At 40.2% G+C, this 17,992-nt stretch overlaps 1 protein-coding gene across 5 annotated transcripts in view; it reads right to left on the reverse strand.

Moving 5' to 3' along the window:
* Nucleotides 1-17,992, reverse strand: part of WDPCP (WD repeat containing planar cell polarity effector) — a 300,990-nt gene that overhangs the window by 121,793 nt on the left and 161,205 nt on the right. For all 5 annotated transcript variants that reach the window (XM_010863306.1, XM_010863302.1, XM_010863304.1 and 2 more), the window contains exon 10: nt 8,866-9,475. In XM_010863306.1, the coding sequence (XP_010861608.1) occupies nt 8,866-9,475 (610 nt within the window). The remainder of the gene's footprint in view (nt 1-8,865; nt 9,476-17,992) is intronic.

Consider the following 17,992-nt stretch of genomic DNA (forward strand, 5'->3'; position numbering starts at 1 on the left):
AGTGTGGAGATTCCTTAAAAAACTGGAAATAGAACTGCCTTATGATCCAGCAATCTCACTGCTGGGCATACACACTGAGGAAACCAGAAGGGAAAGAGACACGTGTACCCCAATGTTCATCGCAGCACTGTTTATAATAGCCAGGACATGGAAGCAACCTAGATGTCCATCAGCAGATGAATGGATAAGAAAGCTGTGGTACATATACACAATGGAGTATTACTCAGCCATTAAAAAGAATACATTTGAATCAGTTCCAATGAGGTGGATGAAACTGGAGCCTATTATACAGAGTGAAGTAAGCCAGAAGGAAAAACATAAGTACAGTATACTAACGCATATATATGGAATTTAGAAAGATGGTAACAATAACCCGGTGTATGAGACAGCAAAAGAGACACTGATGTATAGAACAGTCTTACGGACTCTGTGGGAGAGGGAGAGGGTGGGAAGATTTGGGAGAATGGCATTGAAACATGTAAAATATCATGTAAGAAACCAGTTGCCAGTCCAGGTTCGATGCACGATACTGGATGCTTGGGGCTAGTGCACTGGGACGACCCAGAGGGATGGTATGGGGAGGGAGGAGGGAGGAGGGTTCAGGATGGGGAACACATGTATACCTGTGGCGGATTCATTTTGATATTTGACAAAACTAATACAATTATGTAAAGTTTAAAAATAAAATAAAATTAGAAAAAAAAAAATAAACAGATGCTAGATGGAAAAAAAAAAAAATTTCCACAGTTTGTTGTGATCCATATAGTCAAAGGCTTTGGTGTAGTCAATAAAGCAGAAGTAGATGTTTTTCTGGAACCCTTGCTTTTTCAGTGATCCAACGGATGTTGGCAATTTGATCTCTGGTTCCTCTGCCTTTTCTAAATCCAGGTTGAACATCTGGAAGTTCTCAGTTCATGTACTGTTGAAGCCTAGCTTGGAGAATTTTGAGTATTACTTTGCTAGCATGTGAGATGAGTGCAATTGTGTGGTAGTTTGAATATTCTTTGGCATTGCCAGAATCTCTTCTCAATGGAAGAGACTGACTGTGGGGAAAACTTGGTCTTGCACTGGTGGGCAGGGAAATGCTCAGGAAATTTTTAATCCAATTTTCTACTGATGGGTGGGGCTGTGTCCTCACCGCAGCCCCCCACAACCCCATTAGTTGTTTGGCCTGAGGTGACCCTATCCTGAGACTACAGACTCTATGTTAGGGCTAAATGTGACCTCCAAACAGACTTTTGCCAACACGCCCCTCCCAGGACCGCACAGCAGGCCACCGCTGACACACACCTCTGCAGGAGACCCTGCATCACTCACAGGCAGGCCTGGCTCAGCCTCTTGTGGGGTCATTTCTCCTTGCTCCTTGTTCCTTTGGCACACAAATGCTTTGTGCCCTCCAACAGTCTCTGGTAATCATGAGGATATACATATTTCCCCAAATTCATTGATCTATACATTTTAAATAGGTATAATTTATTTGTAAATCACACTTGAAAAACATGATTTAAAAATCTGTCATCACTTTTGTATGAAGAAAGCAGAATGCTGTCTGGAACAGCAATCCATCTCAAATGACATGAGATCCAGTTTTAAGATGACTAGGCATCTAATAAAGTACCTGACATTTTCTTCCAGCAATCAGTTGCCACCAGTTACCACTTTGGTAAAGTAAACTTTAAATAACTTATTAAAAATAACTCTTTTAAAGAACACATACTTCTTGTAAAAGTTCTGAGAGAAAAATCATACTACTTGCTGTTTAGATGAAGTGACAGACACATACGTAATATTGCCCATGATTTTCAAAATCCTATGAGAGGGAAGAAGTTAGCTTTAATTATTTAATATCACCACTCGGACATTTAACCTTTTCCTAACTTTGCAGGTGTTATAAGCACATTGTAGGAGCACTCTAAGTAGATGGAATGATCAACACACTATGGAAAGAGGAGTGTGAGAGTACATGCTGTGATTGGGAAGCTCCTAAGGCAGCAGAGCTGAGAGATGAAGCCTAGGAGACAGACAGGGCTTATTAACTACTGAAGGATTTCAAGCTGCAGAAAAGAGAAAACTGAAAGTGTCAGTCACTCAGTCATGTCCAACTCTTTGTGACCCCATGGACTGTAGCCTACCAGGTTTCTGTGCCCATGGAATTCTCCAAGGAGAATACTGGAGTGGATAGCCGATCCCTTCTTCAGGGCATCTTCCTGACCCAGGGATCAAATCAGGGTCTCCTGCATTGCAGGCAGAATCTTTACCACCAGGGAAGCCAAATCTATGAACAGATGTGCACTCTGGTGGCACTTAAGGGGATTAATTGAGCGGTAGGTGGGGAAGATTGGAAGGCAGAGCATTACAGACAGAGGGCCACTGCTTGATCATGGTACAATAGGGAAGGTCTAGATTTAAGGTAATCACAGCAAGGCTGAATAGAATGAGATGTTTTAGGCAGTGATGTCTTTTTCATCATAGGGGACTGGAAGGCAAAAGCAGGAAGTCAAGAGACACCTGGAGTAACAGGCAAGTTTGGCCTTGGAATACAAAATGAAGCAGGGAAAAGGCTTCATTTTGCCAAGGTTTGCCTAAAGAACACACTGGTCATAGCAAATACCCTCTTCTAACAACACTACACATGGACATCACCAGATGATCAATATCAAACTCAGATTGATTACATTCTTTGTAGCCAAAGATGGAGAAACTCTATATAGTCAGCAAAAACAAGACTGGGAGCTGACTGTGGCTCAGATCATGAACTCCTTATTGCCAAATTCAGACTGAAATTGAAGAAAGTAGGGAAAATCTCTAGGCCATTCAGGTGTGACCTAAACCAAATCCCTTATGATTATACAGAGGAAGTGGCAAATAGATTCAAGGGATTTGAGCTGGTAGACAGAGTGCCTGAAGAACTAAGGCAGAGGGGTCCATAGCACTGCACAGGAGGTGGTGATCAAAACCATAAGCAAGAAAAAGAAACACAAAAAAAGCAACATGGTTGTCTGAGGAAGCCTTACAAGTAGTGGGGAAAGGAGTGAAAGGCAAAAGGGAAAAGGAAAGATATACCCATCTGAATGCAGAGTTCCAAAGAATAGCAAGGAGAGATAAGAAAGCCTACAGAAGTGAACACTGCAAAGAAATATAGGGAAAAAAATAGAATGGGAAAGACTAGAGACCTCTTTGAGAAAATCAGAGATACCAAGGGAACATTCCATGCAAAGATGGGCACAATAAAGGACAGAAATGGTATGGACCTAGCAGAAGCAGAAGATATTAAGAAGAGGTGACAAGAATATACAGAAAACTGTACAAATAAGGTCTTAATGACCCAGGTAACCATGATGGTGTGATCACTCACCTAGAGCCAGACATCCTGGAATGTGAAGTCAAGTAGGCCTTAGGAAGCATCACTACAAAAGAAAGCTAGTGGAGGTGATGGAATTCCAGTTGAGCTATTTCAAATTGTAAAAGATGATGCTGTTAAAATGCTGTACTCAATATGCTAGCAAATTTGGAAAAGTCAGCAGTGGCCACAGGACTGGAAAAGGTCATTTTTCATTCTAATCCCAAAGAACGGCAATGTAAAATAATGTTCAAACTACTGCACAACTGCACTCATTTCACATGCAATTAATGAAGGTGATGCTCAAAATCCTTCAAGGTGGATTTCAACAGTATGTGAACTGAGAACTTCCAGATGTACAAGCTGGATTTGGCACCAGAGACAAATTGTCAACATCTACTAGATCAGAAAAAAAAAAAAGCAAGAGAATTCAAGAAAAACATCTACTTTTGCTTTATTGACTATACTAAAGTCTTTGACTGTGTGGATCACAACAAACTGTGGAAGATCCTTAAAGAAATAGGAATACCAGGCCACCTTACCTGACTCCTGAGAAATCTGTATGCAGGTCAAGAAGCAGCACTTAGAACCAGACATGGAACAACAAACTGGCTCAAAATTGGGAAAGGAGTACGTCAAGGCTGTATACTGTCACCTTGCTTATTTAACTTATATACAGAGTACATCATGAGAAATGCTGGGCTGGATTAAGCTCAAGCAGGAATCAAGATTGCCAGGAGAAATATCAATAACCTCAGATAATCAGATGATACCACCCTTATGGCAGAAAGCTAAGATGAACTAAGGAGCCTCTTGATGAAAGTGTAAAAGGAGAGTGAAAAAGCTGGCTTAAAACTCAACATTCAAAAAACTAAGATCATGGCATCCAATTCAATCACTTCATGGCAAATAGATGGGGAAACCACTGAAAGAATGACTCCATTTTGGGCTCCAAAATCACTGTGGATAGTGGCTACAGCTATGAAATTAAAAGACACCTGCTCTTTGGAAGAAAATCTATGACAAAGCTAGATGTTGTGTTAAAAAGCAGAGACATCACTTCGTGGTCAAAGGTCCATATAGTCAAAGCTATGGTTTTCCCAGTAGTCACATATGGATGTGAGAGCTGGACCATAAAGAAGGTTGAGCACCAAAGAATTGATGCTTTTGAACTGTGGTGCTGGAAAGACTCTTGAGAGTCCCTTGGACAACCAGGAGATCAAATAAGTCAATCCTAAAAGAAATCAACCAAGAATATGCACTAGAAGGACTGATGCTGAAGCTCCAATGCTCTGGCCACATGATATGAAGATCCAACTCATTGGAAAAGACCCTGACGCTGGGAAAGATTGAGGGCAGGAGGATAAGGAGGCAATAGAGGATGAGATGGTTAGATGACATCATTGACTCAATGGACATGAGTTTGAGCAAACTCCAGGAGATAGTAAAGGACAGGGAAGCCTGGTATGCTGCAGTTCATGGGGTCAAAAGAGTCAGACACAACTGAGTGACTGAACAAAACCTCAGAAATCAGAACTGATGGCATTTCATTGCTGACTGGATATGGCGTTAGGAATGAGGGAGGATTCTAGGATGATTTCTAACTTGTAATTCTGTCCATCTAAATAACTATAATATCCCTTAAACTGGAATATATAGGAGGAGAAGCAGGGAGAAAGATGACAACTTCAAGTCTGCACATAATAAATCTGAGGCAATTGTGCAGACTCAGTGGGGAGGTTTCCTATAGGCCAGGTTAATGTGGGGGTGGAGAGCAGTGGCCTGGGCTGAAGTCAGAGACAGGATACCAAAATAAAAAATAAACTCTTTGTCTGATGGCATGAGACAGGGTTCTCAGGGCTGGTGCACTGGGATGACCCTGAGGGATGGGATGGGGAGGGAGGTAGGAGGGGGTTCAGGATGGGGAACACATGTACACCCATGGCCGATTCATGTCAATGTATGGCAAAAACCACTACAATATTGTAAAGTAATTAGCCTTCAATTAAAATTAAAAAATAAAAAATAATTAAAAAAAATAAACTCTCATTTTGCATAAAATGGGAGGGGAGCTAAAGATGGAACCTTGGAGAGCCTGAATATTTTCATGAAGAGACAGAAGAAGAGCATAAAAAAGTGCCAAAAAGTTGCATCGAGAGTCACAGAAGGCAAGAACAATGAGACTTTGATGGTAATGTGGTCAGGAGCCATCAAATGTTGAAAAGTCATCAAGTAACTAAAGAGAAATATGTGTATCAAGTAGGAAGTCACTGGTGACCTTTCCAAGAGCAGCTCCAGAACACTGAAGAGAAGAGCCAGAAGGTGGTGCTATGAGGGGGAATGGGGGCGAAGAAGCAGAGAAATTCAGTGTTCATTATTCTATTAAGAGCTTGACTGTGAAAGGATGGTGAATATTTGATTAATAGCAGAGGGGAAACAATTTTAAGGAATAGATGTATGTATGTTGCTTTGTTTGATGGTGGCTTGGGCCCGAGCCTGCTGATGTAGCAAGATTCATGGGGAGAGTGGGGAAGGTGACAGAGTAAAAGTGTCAAGGGGAATGCTGAGGGATCCAGCGTGGAACTAGTCTTAGGTAAGAGAAAGGCTCCTATCCCACTGAATTGAAACCAAAAAGATTTATGTACATGGAGGTAAGTGGTTGGGTAGGTGGTGAGGAGCAGATAAAGTTAATGAAAAACCTATTAAAAGGGGAGATTCTCTGTTGAAAGGGCAAGAAGCTGATCACATGAGTTTAAAGAGAGCAGTGAAAGTTGGAAAAGGTGATGATGAGTATCGAAAAGCTTTTATATCTAAGAAATACAACTAGGAACTCCTCTTTTTAAAATTAATCCCAGTTTACATATATGGAAATATGAATAATGATTGTTAGGTAAAGAAATTCTGATTACACACTGCCTCTACCTTGAAGGATGACACGTCGTGCTCCCTCCTGAGGAAGACATGTTATTTTTTCACATTCTTATAGAAACAGTGGTGATGGCCTTTTAACCTCCGGTGGCATTCATGTGATAATTATAAGCATTTAGAATGGAAGCTCTAGTCTTCAACATTACACTAACTGACCTATTCTAAGAGTCAGACTCCAAAAATCTTGGCATGCTGGCAGCAGCCACTGACACGTTTACATATGACAGCATTCTATTTTAAACTATGATCTATCTCAGCTTCTTAAATTGTACGCTACACCTTTCATGTCAAAATTTCCAAAGGCTTGCATAACAAGCATATGAAAAACATCTCATAAATGCTCCCTAGTGGGGAAACTGCACATGAAACTACCTGTTTATATATGCAGTAACTTGAATTATACATGAAAATTCCACATGGATGCCCAGAATCAGCACTGTGTTAATTCAAGAAGTATATTAAAATTTCTGGATGTATTTAGTAGCAGATCCTAAGAAAAATCTGTTCTTTAAACAGGGTTTTCTTTAAAAAAAAAAAGAAAAAGAAAAAGATCTGTTAGCTGGAATATACTGTTTCAAGGAATCTACTCTTCCTAGGAAAAATAATATATAATAAACACTAATCTTATAATACATTTTCAAAAATCCTGGGAAACTCCATGTTTTGTTCTTTTAAAGACCCTGGAAGACTGTAAAATTTCCCTATTCTATAAATCTTGTAAGTCATATTGAAAATAAAATTTAAATGATAAATGTCAGTTGCAGAAGTTATCACCTTTTCATTTGAATGCTTGACTTCTATTGGATAATTCTCTTCCAAGAGACTTACTTGGGAAAAAGAGGTGACAGCCAACTCATTGCCTAATTGATTTAGGAACAGTGCCCAGGGAGATAGTCCAATTAAGTTTACAAGCTGGCAATTAGCAGGAAGCCCTCTAAATCCCTACACTGAGAGCCTGTTTACTTTAGTAAGAAGGCAAATGTGCTAGAGATAGGAAGAGAAAGCTGTGCTTTTTGCAAAACTGTTGTGAGTAGGCCCACAAGGGAGGGCTGAAGAAAAGCTAGGTGTATGTTAGTAGACTGCCTTCTTGTTTCACAGGTAACTGGGATATACAGAGAGGGAGAGAGTTTCAACAGATATGCAAAACATCTAACATCCACTTTAATAAGTGTTGTGCGTGGAGACATACCACTATTAAACGTGTAGTTGGGCAAAGTAGAACTGGATTATCTCATAATAAATGAGATTCCAAACATATTTTTCTTGGGTAATACTAATGTTATGAATGGATTTAGATTCTTTTTTTTTTCATGTGAAAAGAACATAGCTCTCACTTAGATCCCTAATAGCTTTCAAGTTAAGTCATTTTCATTAGACTTATTTCATTCATTCTATTTCAGAGGCAAGTAGATCCATTAAAAACAACAAGTAAACTGACAGTTATTTAACAAACACTACAAAGTTTTTAAAAACTTAACTTTGTGCCACAGAGCCAAATCCTGTAAGGGGTTTTGAAATGTATCTACTTTTCTATGTTTTCAGGTTGCAATCGGTTCAGTTCAGTTCAGTCACTCAGTCGTGTCCAACTCTTTGCAACCCCATGAATCGCAGCACGCCAGGCCTCCCTGTCCATCACCAACTCCCAGAGTTCACTCAGACTCACGTCCATTGAGTTGGTGATGCCATCCAGCCATCTCATCCTCTGTCATCCCCGTCTCCTCCTGCCCCCAATCCCTCCCAGCATCAGGGTCTTTTCCAATGAGTCAACTCTTCGCATGAGGTGGCCAAAGTACTGGAGTTTCAGCTTTAGCATCAGTCCTTCCAATGAATACCCAGGACTGATCTCCTTTAGGATGGACAATAATGTGCACTAATTGAAATATGCTTTTTTAAACCTAAAAAGTTCCTCTCAAGAATGTTAAATTATCAAAACTGCCTAAAAAGTGTCATATATTTTAGGACATACCTGGTAATGCAAACCTATAGAAGGCAAATAAAATTCTGCTTTAAAGCTTCCTGGTTGAAATAGTATACATTAATACATAATTTTCCTAATATTGAAATAATTTTTTGAATATTTTTATCTAGAAGAAAAACATAAAATTACACAAATATCTTTAGCAAATTCTAACCAAGCATTTTCCTTCCTCTTCTTTTAAAACACTTGTTTTACACATTTTCAATCTGGAAAGAAATGAACACTTATCTAAAATAACTTAATAGAAAAAGTATTATATCCCTACACACAGAATTTTACAAGGGACATAGTAAGTACTTTTAAAATATTCTCATATGTACTATTTCTTAAGGAATTTTTTTAGTAGACAGTTTATTTTGGAAAGCATCATATATGGACAGCTCAGGCTTTTTATTCATGTGATGGAAAATTAATGCAATTTCAAATTTTTTCAATATATAATGGACCTTGACATTTTAGAAAATCATCCACAAAACTTTCTTAAGAAAACTACATGAAATGTAAGCATATTGATGGGATGAGGAACAAAAAAAAATCTACATTCCAGGAATAGTTTTACTGTCTTAATTGTACTGTCATCATAAAAAAATTTATTTACTCACCAACTTCCTTGACTTACCAAGTTTAAACAGAAGTACACCCAATGGTCCTCTGTCAAACCTGAGGAAGAGGAGATTACAGATGTCCCCACTTTCAGGCTTCTTAGAAACAAACTGAGGCGCTATCCACTGCATTTGAACAAGACTGCTGGAAACATCAAAGAATTTTTTGAATTGTAGAGTCTCCCTAGGTGAGTTGTCTTCAGCCAAAAGTTGGATGTTAATAGGAGAAAGAGCCATATCAAATATTTGCAGCTCCCCTTGGTTATTGCCGACTAGCAGAATGGCCCCACTGGGGTGGCAACTTATTAAGGAAGGCAGAAGTTCAGCCCGAGCTAAGAGAGTCACTCTACGGTGAGTTTCATAAAGAATTACTGAAGAATCTTCACAGCCCAGGATCAGTTTGTCTTCAGCAGCATTCCTGCAACAACTAATGGCCTTTGACTTAAGTGGTATTCTGGTGACTGATACACACTGGATTTTGTTCCGAACACATTCATAGACGCAGCTGTCAGCCATGGGCTCTTTGTCTACACTGATGGAGCACTCCACTGTCAGCACTCGATTAGGATGTTTGGTGTCAAAGCGAACATCCAGTGGATCCCATTCTGTGCGTATAGAACTCAGAACCTGTAAGAAATATAACAAGTATGTTCAGATAGACTGGTTTTTCTTTAGCTGTCACACATAGCACTGCATATTAACCTAGAATCCTACTGAATATAGTCAACTACCACCTTAAATATCAGCAACATATTAGCAGGTATGTCTATATTTCATATAGAACATATATAAACGTGTGTGTGTATGTGCATGCGCTCAGTCATGTCTGACTATAGCCTGCCAGGCCCCTCTATCCACGGGATTTCCCAGGCAAGAGTATCGGAATGGGTTGCCATTTCTTTCTCCAGAGGATCTTCTTGACCCAGGGATGGATCTCCTGTCTCCTGAGTCTCCTGCATAGGCAGGTGGACTGTTTACCACTGAGCTACCTGGGAAGCCCATATATAAATATATATAGCACATACTCAGCACAGCTGCAGAAATTAAATTATAAAAATTTAACTTAAGCATTTTGTTTTAGAAAGTCTGTAAGTAACATAAAGACAAATATTTCCTACAATATACAGAAACTAACAGAGTGGGCTTTTAGTAAAATAATATGGCTAGCAGATTACCTAAAGACATCAGAAGCATGATTTTTAAAGGATGAATAAAGGATTTTAACAATTCAGTTCATCTCCTTCCAACCCACTACCCCTGCTGATTCTAAAATTACTGGTAAATTATTTACCAGAAATATATTCCTAATTAGTAGAGTAAGAAATCAAAAACCAAAATGGTCCATTTTCAAGAACATCTAGCTTTGAGTGACAGCTTGCTGATGTAGTAGCCAATAGCTGATAGCCATAACGAATACAAAACTAGAAAGTCTGGGCAAACAAAGGGACGGTGAGATGCCTAGGATTTTTGTGCGGGTTCATCCTACTGGTGAATTCAAAACCTACAAACTGGAATAGGTACACAGAAAAGGAGGAAATAAGACGTGGAAGGGTGGTGGGAGGAGATCATAAAGAGGGAGGGAACAAACCTAGGTGACATCCAGGAAGATTGTTTACCCCTTGGTACTCAGCCGAAGAGGAACAGGGGGGAGGGACTTGCATTCTAGGGATAAGATGCTCCCTGTAATGACTCTGGGTGTGCCTGCCCATCAGACACCAGATCTTGCAAGACCATCATTAAAGCCTCACTTCCATTCTTTGGGTTTGGGCTGGTGAGCATGTTTCTCACAAGCAGGGCAGGGTAAGCAAAGAAAAAAGCTTTAGAACTCTGTTAACATTCCTGTAGAAACATTTGTTGTTGGTGTTGTTTAGTTGCTAAGTCATGTCAGACTCTTTGGCAACCCCATGGGCTGTAGCCCACCAGGCTCCTCTGTCCATGGGATTTCCTAGGAGTGGGCTGTCATTTCCTTCTCCAGGGGATCTTCCTGACACAGGGACTGAACTTGTGTCTCCTGCACTGGCAGGCGGATTCTTCTACCACTGATTTTATTGTCAGAAAATATATGAAGGGTTGTTAAGTAGGTCAGTGATCAACAGAAAAAAATAAGAAGGTAATGTACTACTAGTTTTAAAATTAAAAAAAGACCTGGTGAGTAATATGACTTATAATACTAGTGAGGCAAAATTTGAAAAGCATTTCTAGTGTGGAAAGGAAAGGCAACAAGAATAAAGGAATAAAGCAGGCCATTCACCTTATTCATATGTAAATGTGGGAGGCCAAAAATCTGGAGAATGGTAACTGAGATCATTTCTAACACTGCTGAAAACCTCAAAATTAGATTTAGAAACATTACAAAGCACATGTCTACAAGAGACAGAATTTCACAGAACTCTGCATGTGTGTTTGTGCACTCGCAGAAGTTCAAAATCTGACGAAATCCAACCGTTAAGGTCAGTATCTGAGTTAATAGTATTATACCAAGGTCATGTTCCAGGATGTGACAATGTACTGCAGTAATGTGCATTACTGGGGCAAACAAGGGAAACTAGACAAACTAGGGGGAAAAGTACAGGAAGGGAATATGCTTTTAGCCATTTTGGCAATTATTTTAGCGGTTTCTTGAGAGTCGAATTATTTCATTTTTTTTTTTAAGAGCACACAGCTTTGTTACATAGTGCTGACTTGGGGATGGAACGGGGGTTAATGTGAATTTTTAAAAAATCCATCCTAAACATTATTAACAAACTAATCTTCCTAAACTAAATGTTCTTGCTGTCATTCCCTTGTTTGAACTTTTTAACTGTTACCCAATTTTGCTTCCCTGGTGGCTCAAATGGTAAAGAATCTGCCTGCAATGTGGGAGACCCGGGTTTGATCCCTGCGTTGGGAAGATCCCCTGGAGAGGAGAATGGCAACCCACCCCAGTACTCTTGCCTGGAGAATCCCATGGACGGAGGAGCCTGGCAGGCTACAGTCCATGGAGTCGCAAAGAGTGGAACATGACTGAGCAACTAGCACAAATACAACTAATGAATTAAAGTTTTATTCCCCTGCCTGGTATGTAAAACCATATAGGATCCATATCCAACTCTTTCCCTCCCTCACACTCACTTTCCTACTCTCACTTTTCTTTTTTGTCTAATAAATGCTTGAGTATGAGCTATATACTCAAGCACATACATACAGGCACAGGTCCTGGCACTGGTGGGGATACAGCAGTGAGGTCCTCATCCTCAGAGAACATACACTCTAATGGCTGAAGATAAGGTTAACAAATCACAAGCAAACATACGGAGTATGTTAGTGATTCTATATGTGTACCTCCTAAGTACTCGGAAGAATGGGAAGGGGAGGCAACAGAAGTCAGGACAGGCCTCTCTCATAAAGTTGACCTGAAAGAAGTGAAGAAGTGAAGCCATGCAGTCACCTGGAGAAGAGGGCTCCAGGCAGAGGAAGCAAACATGCCAAGGCAGCACTCTCGGCCTGAAGAAGAAACGATGGCAGAGCAACATGGCCACAGAAAATGGAGCAAGGAAGAACAGTGGGAATTGGAGGCGGCAGAAGATTGTGAAGTAGCTTGTAGGCCCTTACAGGGACTTTGGCTTTCCCCCTAAACAAGATGAGAAGCCAAAAGCAAAGGAGGAACGTGATCTGCCTTGCAAACCCCAGCATTATCTCCCGCAGTGTCCTCTCAGTACTGTATTCTGAGGTCAAACTAAAGCTGCATTTTCTCAGCTCTGAAATCTGTTAAACAGGGAGGCCATTCAGCTGATGAATCCCTAATGCCATCCTGGCTTATGAAAGCAAACCAAAACCTAAACCTGTAAATGCCTCAATGTTACAAAATCAAAATACCAAGGATAACCAATTACAATAGCCAATTAAGCTTTAAACTATAGCCAATCAAATAATTTCCTTTCTCTGCTTCTGTACTTTCTTTCTCAATTTTTCCCCTGTCTCAGTAGAGTCTTCCTAACCACTTTCAGTTTGGCACTTGCTCAAACTCTGAAGAATTTCAGTATGCCTCAGTTTATCTTTCAATAACTTCTCTTATATCCTTTACCTGAAATCCACACTCTTCACCCACAAAGGCTCAGTCTGTCTTATACGTCCCAAGGTGTAAGTCCATTATAACTCCCTTCTTCTCCTCCACTCCTAATCCCAGATACTTCTAAAAAGCTAGCCAAGGTCAGACGGAATATCAAATTCTGATTTAAAAAAAAGCAATACTTTATATTTATCTGTTGAAGTATAGTTGATTAACAATATTATATACTGATGCAATATTTTTATAGATTGTACCCCATTGAAAGTTATTGTAAAACAATAGCCGTATTTCCGTCTCTTAATGTGCTACCTCTATGTTGCCCCCACTCCATCTCTCTCTCTCTCCAATAGTAACCACTAGTTTGTTCCCTATATCTGTAAGTCTGCTTCGGTTTTGTAATATTAATTTGTTTTATTTACTAGATTTCACATGTAAGTCTTAATATAGAGTATTTGTCTTTTTCTGACTTATTCCACTCTCTCAATCTTGAAGCAATCACTTGTTCCATACAGGGTTTTAACTGTTGCTTCTTGACCCGCATACAGGTTTAAGATTGAGAAAGGAGTGTGACAGTGCTGTCTGCTGTCACCCTGTCTGTTTAACCTATATGCTGAGCACATCATGAGAAACGCTGGGCTGGATGAGTTATAAGCTGGGCTCAAGATAGGCAGAAGAAACATCAACAACCTCAGATATGTGAATGCTACCACTCTAATGGGAGAAAATGAAGAGGAACTAAAGAGCCTCTTGATGAGGATGAAGGAGGAGAGTGAGAAAGCCGGCTTAAGACTAAATATTAAAAAACTAACATCATGGCATCTAGCCCCATTACTGCATGGCAGATAGAAGGGGAAAAGGTGCAAGTACTGACATATTTTGTCTTCTTGACTCCAAAATCACTATGGACAGTAACTGCAGCCATGAAATCACAGACGACTACCTGTTGGCAGGAAAGCAATGACAAACCTAGACAGAGACATCACTCTGCCAACAAAGGTCCATATAGTCAAGGCCATGGTCTTCCCCATTTCATCATAAGGGACTGGAATGCAAAAGTAGGAAGTCAAGAAACACCTGGAATAACAGGTAAATTTGGCCTTGGAATATAGAATGAAGCAGTAAAAGGCTAACAGAGTTTTGCCAAGAGAACACATTGGTCATAACAAACACCCTATTCCAACAACACAAGAGAATACTCTACAGATGGACATTACCAGATGGCCAACACTGAAATCAGATTGATTATATTCTTTGCAGCGAAAGATGGAGAAATTCTATACAGTCAGCAAAAACAAGACTGGGAGCTGACTGTGGCTCAGATCATGAACTCCTTATTGCCAAATTCAGACTGAAATTGAAGAAAGTAGGGAAAACCACTAGACCATTCAGGTATGACTTTAATGAAATACCTTGTTATAGAGTGGAAATGAGAAACAAATTTAAGGGACTAGATCTGATAGACTGCCTGATGAACTATGGAGGGAGGTTCATGACACTGTACAGGAGACAGGGATCAAGACCATCCCCAAAAAAAGAAATGCAAAAAAAGCAAAATGGCTGTCTGAGGACCCCTTACAAAGAGCTGTGAAAAGAAGAGAAGCCAAAAGCAAAGGAGAAAAGGAACGATATACTCATTTGAATGCAGAGTTCCAAAGAATAGCAAGGAGAGATAAGAAAGCCTTCCTCAGCGATCAGTGCAAAGAAATAGAGGAAAACAATAGAATGGGAAAGACTAGATCTCTTCAAGAAAATAAGAGATGTCAAGGGAACATGTCATGCAAAGATGGGCACAATAAAGAACAGAAATAGTATAGACCGAATAGAAGCCGAAGATATTAAGATATTAAGAGGTGGCAAGAATACACAGAAGAAATGTACAAAAAAGATCTTCATGAACCAGATAATCACGATGGTGTGATTACTCACCAAGAGCCAGACATACTGGAATGTGAAGTCAAGTGGGCCTCCGGAAGCATCACTACATACAAAGCTAGTGGAGGTGATGGAATTCCAGTTAAGCTATTTCAGATTGTGAAAGACGATGCTGTGAAAGTGCTGCACTCAATATGCCAGCAAATTTGGAAAACTCAGCAGTGGCCACAGGACTGGAAAAAGTCATTGTTCATTCCAATCCCAAAGAAAGGCAATGCCAAAGAATGCTCAAACTACTGCCCAATTGCATTCATCTCACATGCTAGTAAAGTAATGCTCAAAATTCTCCAAGCCAGGCTTCAGCAATATATGAACCGCAAAATTCCAGATGTTCAAGCTGGTTTTAGAAAAGGCAGAGGAACCAGAGATCAAATTGCCAACATCCGCTGGATCATCGAAAAAGCAAGAGGGTTCCAGTAAAACATCTATTTCTGCTTTATTGACTATGCCAAAGCCTTTGACTGTGTGGATCACAATAAACTGTGGAAAATTCTGAAAGAGATGGGAATACCAGACCACCTGACCTGCCTCTTGAGAAACCTATATGCAGGTCAGGAAGCAACAGTTAGAACTGGTTCTAAACAGGAACAACAACAGACTGGTTCCAAATAGGAAAAGGAGGACGTCAAGGCTGTATATTGTCACCCTGATTATTTAACTTTTGTGCAGAGTACATCATGAGAAATGCTGGACTGGAAGAAGCACAAGCTGGAATCAAGATTGCCAGGATAAATATCAATAACCTCAGATATGCAGATGACACCACCCTTATGGCAGAAAGTGAAGAAGAACTCAAAAGCCTCTTGATGAAAGTGAAATTTGGCTTAAAGCTCAACATTCAGAAAATGAAGATCATGGCGTCTGGTCCCGTCACTTCATGGGAAATAGATGGGGAAACAGTGGAAACAGTGTCAGACTTTATTTTTGGGGGCTCCAAAATCACTGCAGATGGTGACTGCAGCTATGAAATTAAAAGACGCTTACTCCTTGGAAGGAAAGTTATGACCAACCTAGACAGCATATTAAAAAGTAGAGACATTACTTTGTCAACAAAGATCCATCTAGTCAAGGCTATGGTTTTTCCAGTATTCATGTATGGAAGTGAGAGTTGGACTATAAAGAAAGCTGAGTGCCAAAGAATTGATGTTTTGGAACTGTGGTGTTGGAGAAGACTCTTGAGAGTCCAAGGGACTGCAAGGAGATCCAACCAGTCCATGCTTAAGGAAATCAGTCCTGAATATTCATTGGAAGGACTGATGTTGAAGGTAAAACTCCAATACTTTGGCCACCTGATGCAAAGAACTGACTCATTTGAGAAGACCCTGATGCTGGGAAAGATTGAAGGTGGGAGGAGAAGGGGATGACAGAGGATGAGATGGTTGGATAGCATCACCGACCAAATGGACATGAGTCTGGGTAAATCCAGGAGTTGGTGATGGACAGGGAGGTCTGGCATGCTGCAGTCCATGGCATCACGAAGAGTCGGACACGACTGAGCAACTGAACTGAACTGAACTGAACTGATGGTCTTCCCAATGGTTACATACCCTTGTGAGAACTGGACCATAAAGAAAGCAGAACGCCAAAGAATTGATGCCTGATGCCTTTAAACTGTGGTGTTGGAGAAGATTCCTGAAAATCCCTTGGATAGCAAGGAGATCAAACCAGTCAGTTTTAAGGGAGATCAACCCTGAATATTCAATGGAAAGACTAATGCTGAAGCTGAAGCTCCAGTATTTTGGTCATCTGATGCAAACAGATGACTCATTGGAAAAGTCCCTGTAGCTGGAAAAGATTGAGGGCAGGAGGAGAAGAGGATGTCAAAGGATGAGATGGCTGGACGGCATCACCGATGCAATGAACATGAACTGGGGAAAACTCCAGGAGATGGTGAGGGAGAGGGAGGCCTGGGCTGCTGCAGTCCATGGGGTCACAAAGAGTCAGACACAACTGGGGGACCAAACAACAACCCTATTCTCTAGATCTATATACATTGTTGCAAGTGCTTTCATTCCTTTTTCTGGCTGAATAACACTCCATCAGTCATATATATATGTATATACACATACATATATGTGTGTGTGTGTGTATGTATATAATACACACAACATGTTTTCCATTCATCTGTTGATAGACATTTAGGTTGCTTCCATGTCTTGGCTATTGTAAACAGTGGGGCTATGAACACTCAGGTATATGTATCTTTTCTAATTAGTTTTCTCAGGATATATGCACTGGCGTGGGATATCAGGATCATAAGGTAACTCTACTTATAGCTTTCTGAGAGACTCACATACTGTTTTCCATAGTGGTTGTACCAACTTATATTCCCACCAACAGTGTAGAGTTCCTTTTTCTTCACACCCTCTCTAGCATGTATTATTTGTAGACTTTTTAATGATGGGCATTCTGACTGGTGTGAGGTCATAACTCATTGTAGTTTTGATTTGCATTCCTCTAATAATTAGTGGACGGAGGTTCGTGACACTGTACAGGAGACAGGGATCAAGACCATCCCCATGGAAATGAAATGCAAAACAGCAAAATGGCTGTCTGGGGAGGCCATACAAATAGCTGTGAAAAGAAGAGAAGCAAAAAGCAAAGGAAAAAAGGAAAGATATAAGAATCTGAATGCAGAGTTCCAAAGAATAGCAAGAAGAGATAAGAAAGCCTTCCTCAGCAATCTATGCAAATAAACAGAGGAAAACAACAGAATGGGAAAGAGTAGAGATCTCTTCAAGAAAATTAGAGATACCAAGGGAACATTTCATGCAAAGATGGACTCGATAAACGACAGAAATGGTATGGACCCAACAGAAGCAGAAGATATTAAGAAGAGGTGGCAGGAATACACAGAAGAACTGTACAAAAAAGATCTTTACAACCAAGATAATCACAATGGTGTGATTACTCTCCTACAGCCTGACATCCTGGAATGTGAAGTCAAGTGGGCCTTAGAAAGCATCACTACAAACAAAGCTAGTGGAGGTGATGGAATTCCAGGTGAGCTATTCCAAATCCTGAATGATGATGCTGTGAAAGTGCTTCACTCAATATGCCAGCAAATTTGGAAAACTCAGCAGTGGCCACAGGACTGGAAAAGGTCAGTTTTCATTCCAATTCCAAAGAAAGGCAATGCCAAAGAATGCTCAAACTACTGCACA

Source organism: Bison bison, unplaced genomic scaffold (genome assembly GCF_000754665.1).
Source record: "Bison bison bison isolate TAMUID 2011002044 unplaced genomic scaffold, Bison_UMD1.0 scf7180017864489, whole genome shotgun sequence".
NCBI lineage: Eukaryota > Metazoa > Chordata > Mammalia > Artiodactyla > Bovidae > Bison > Bison bison.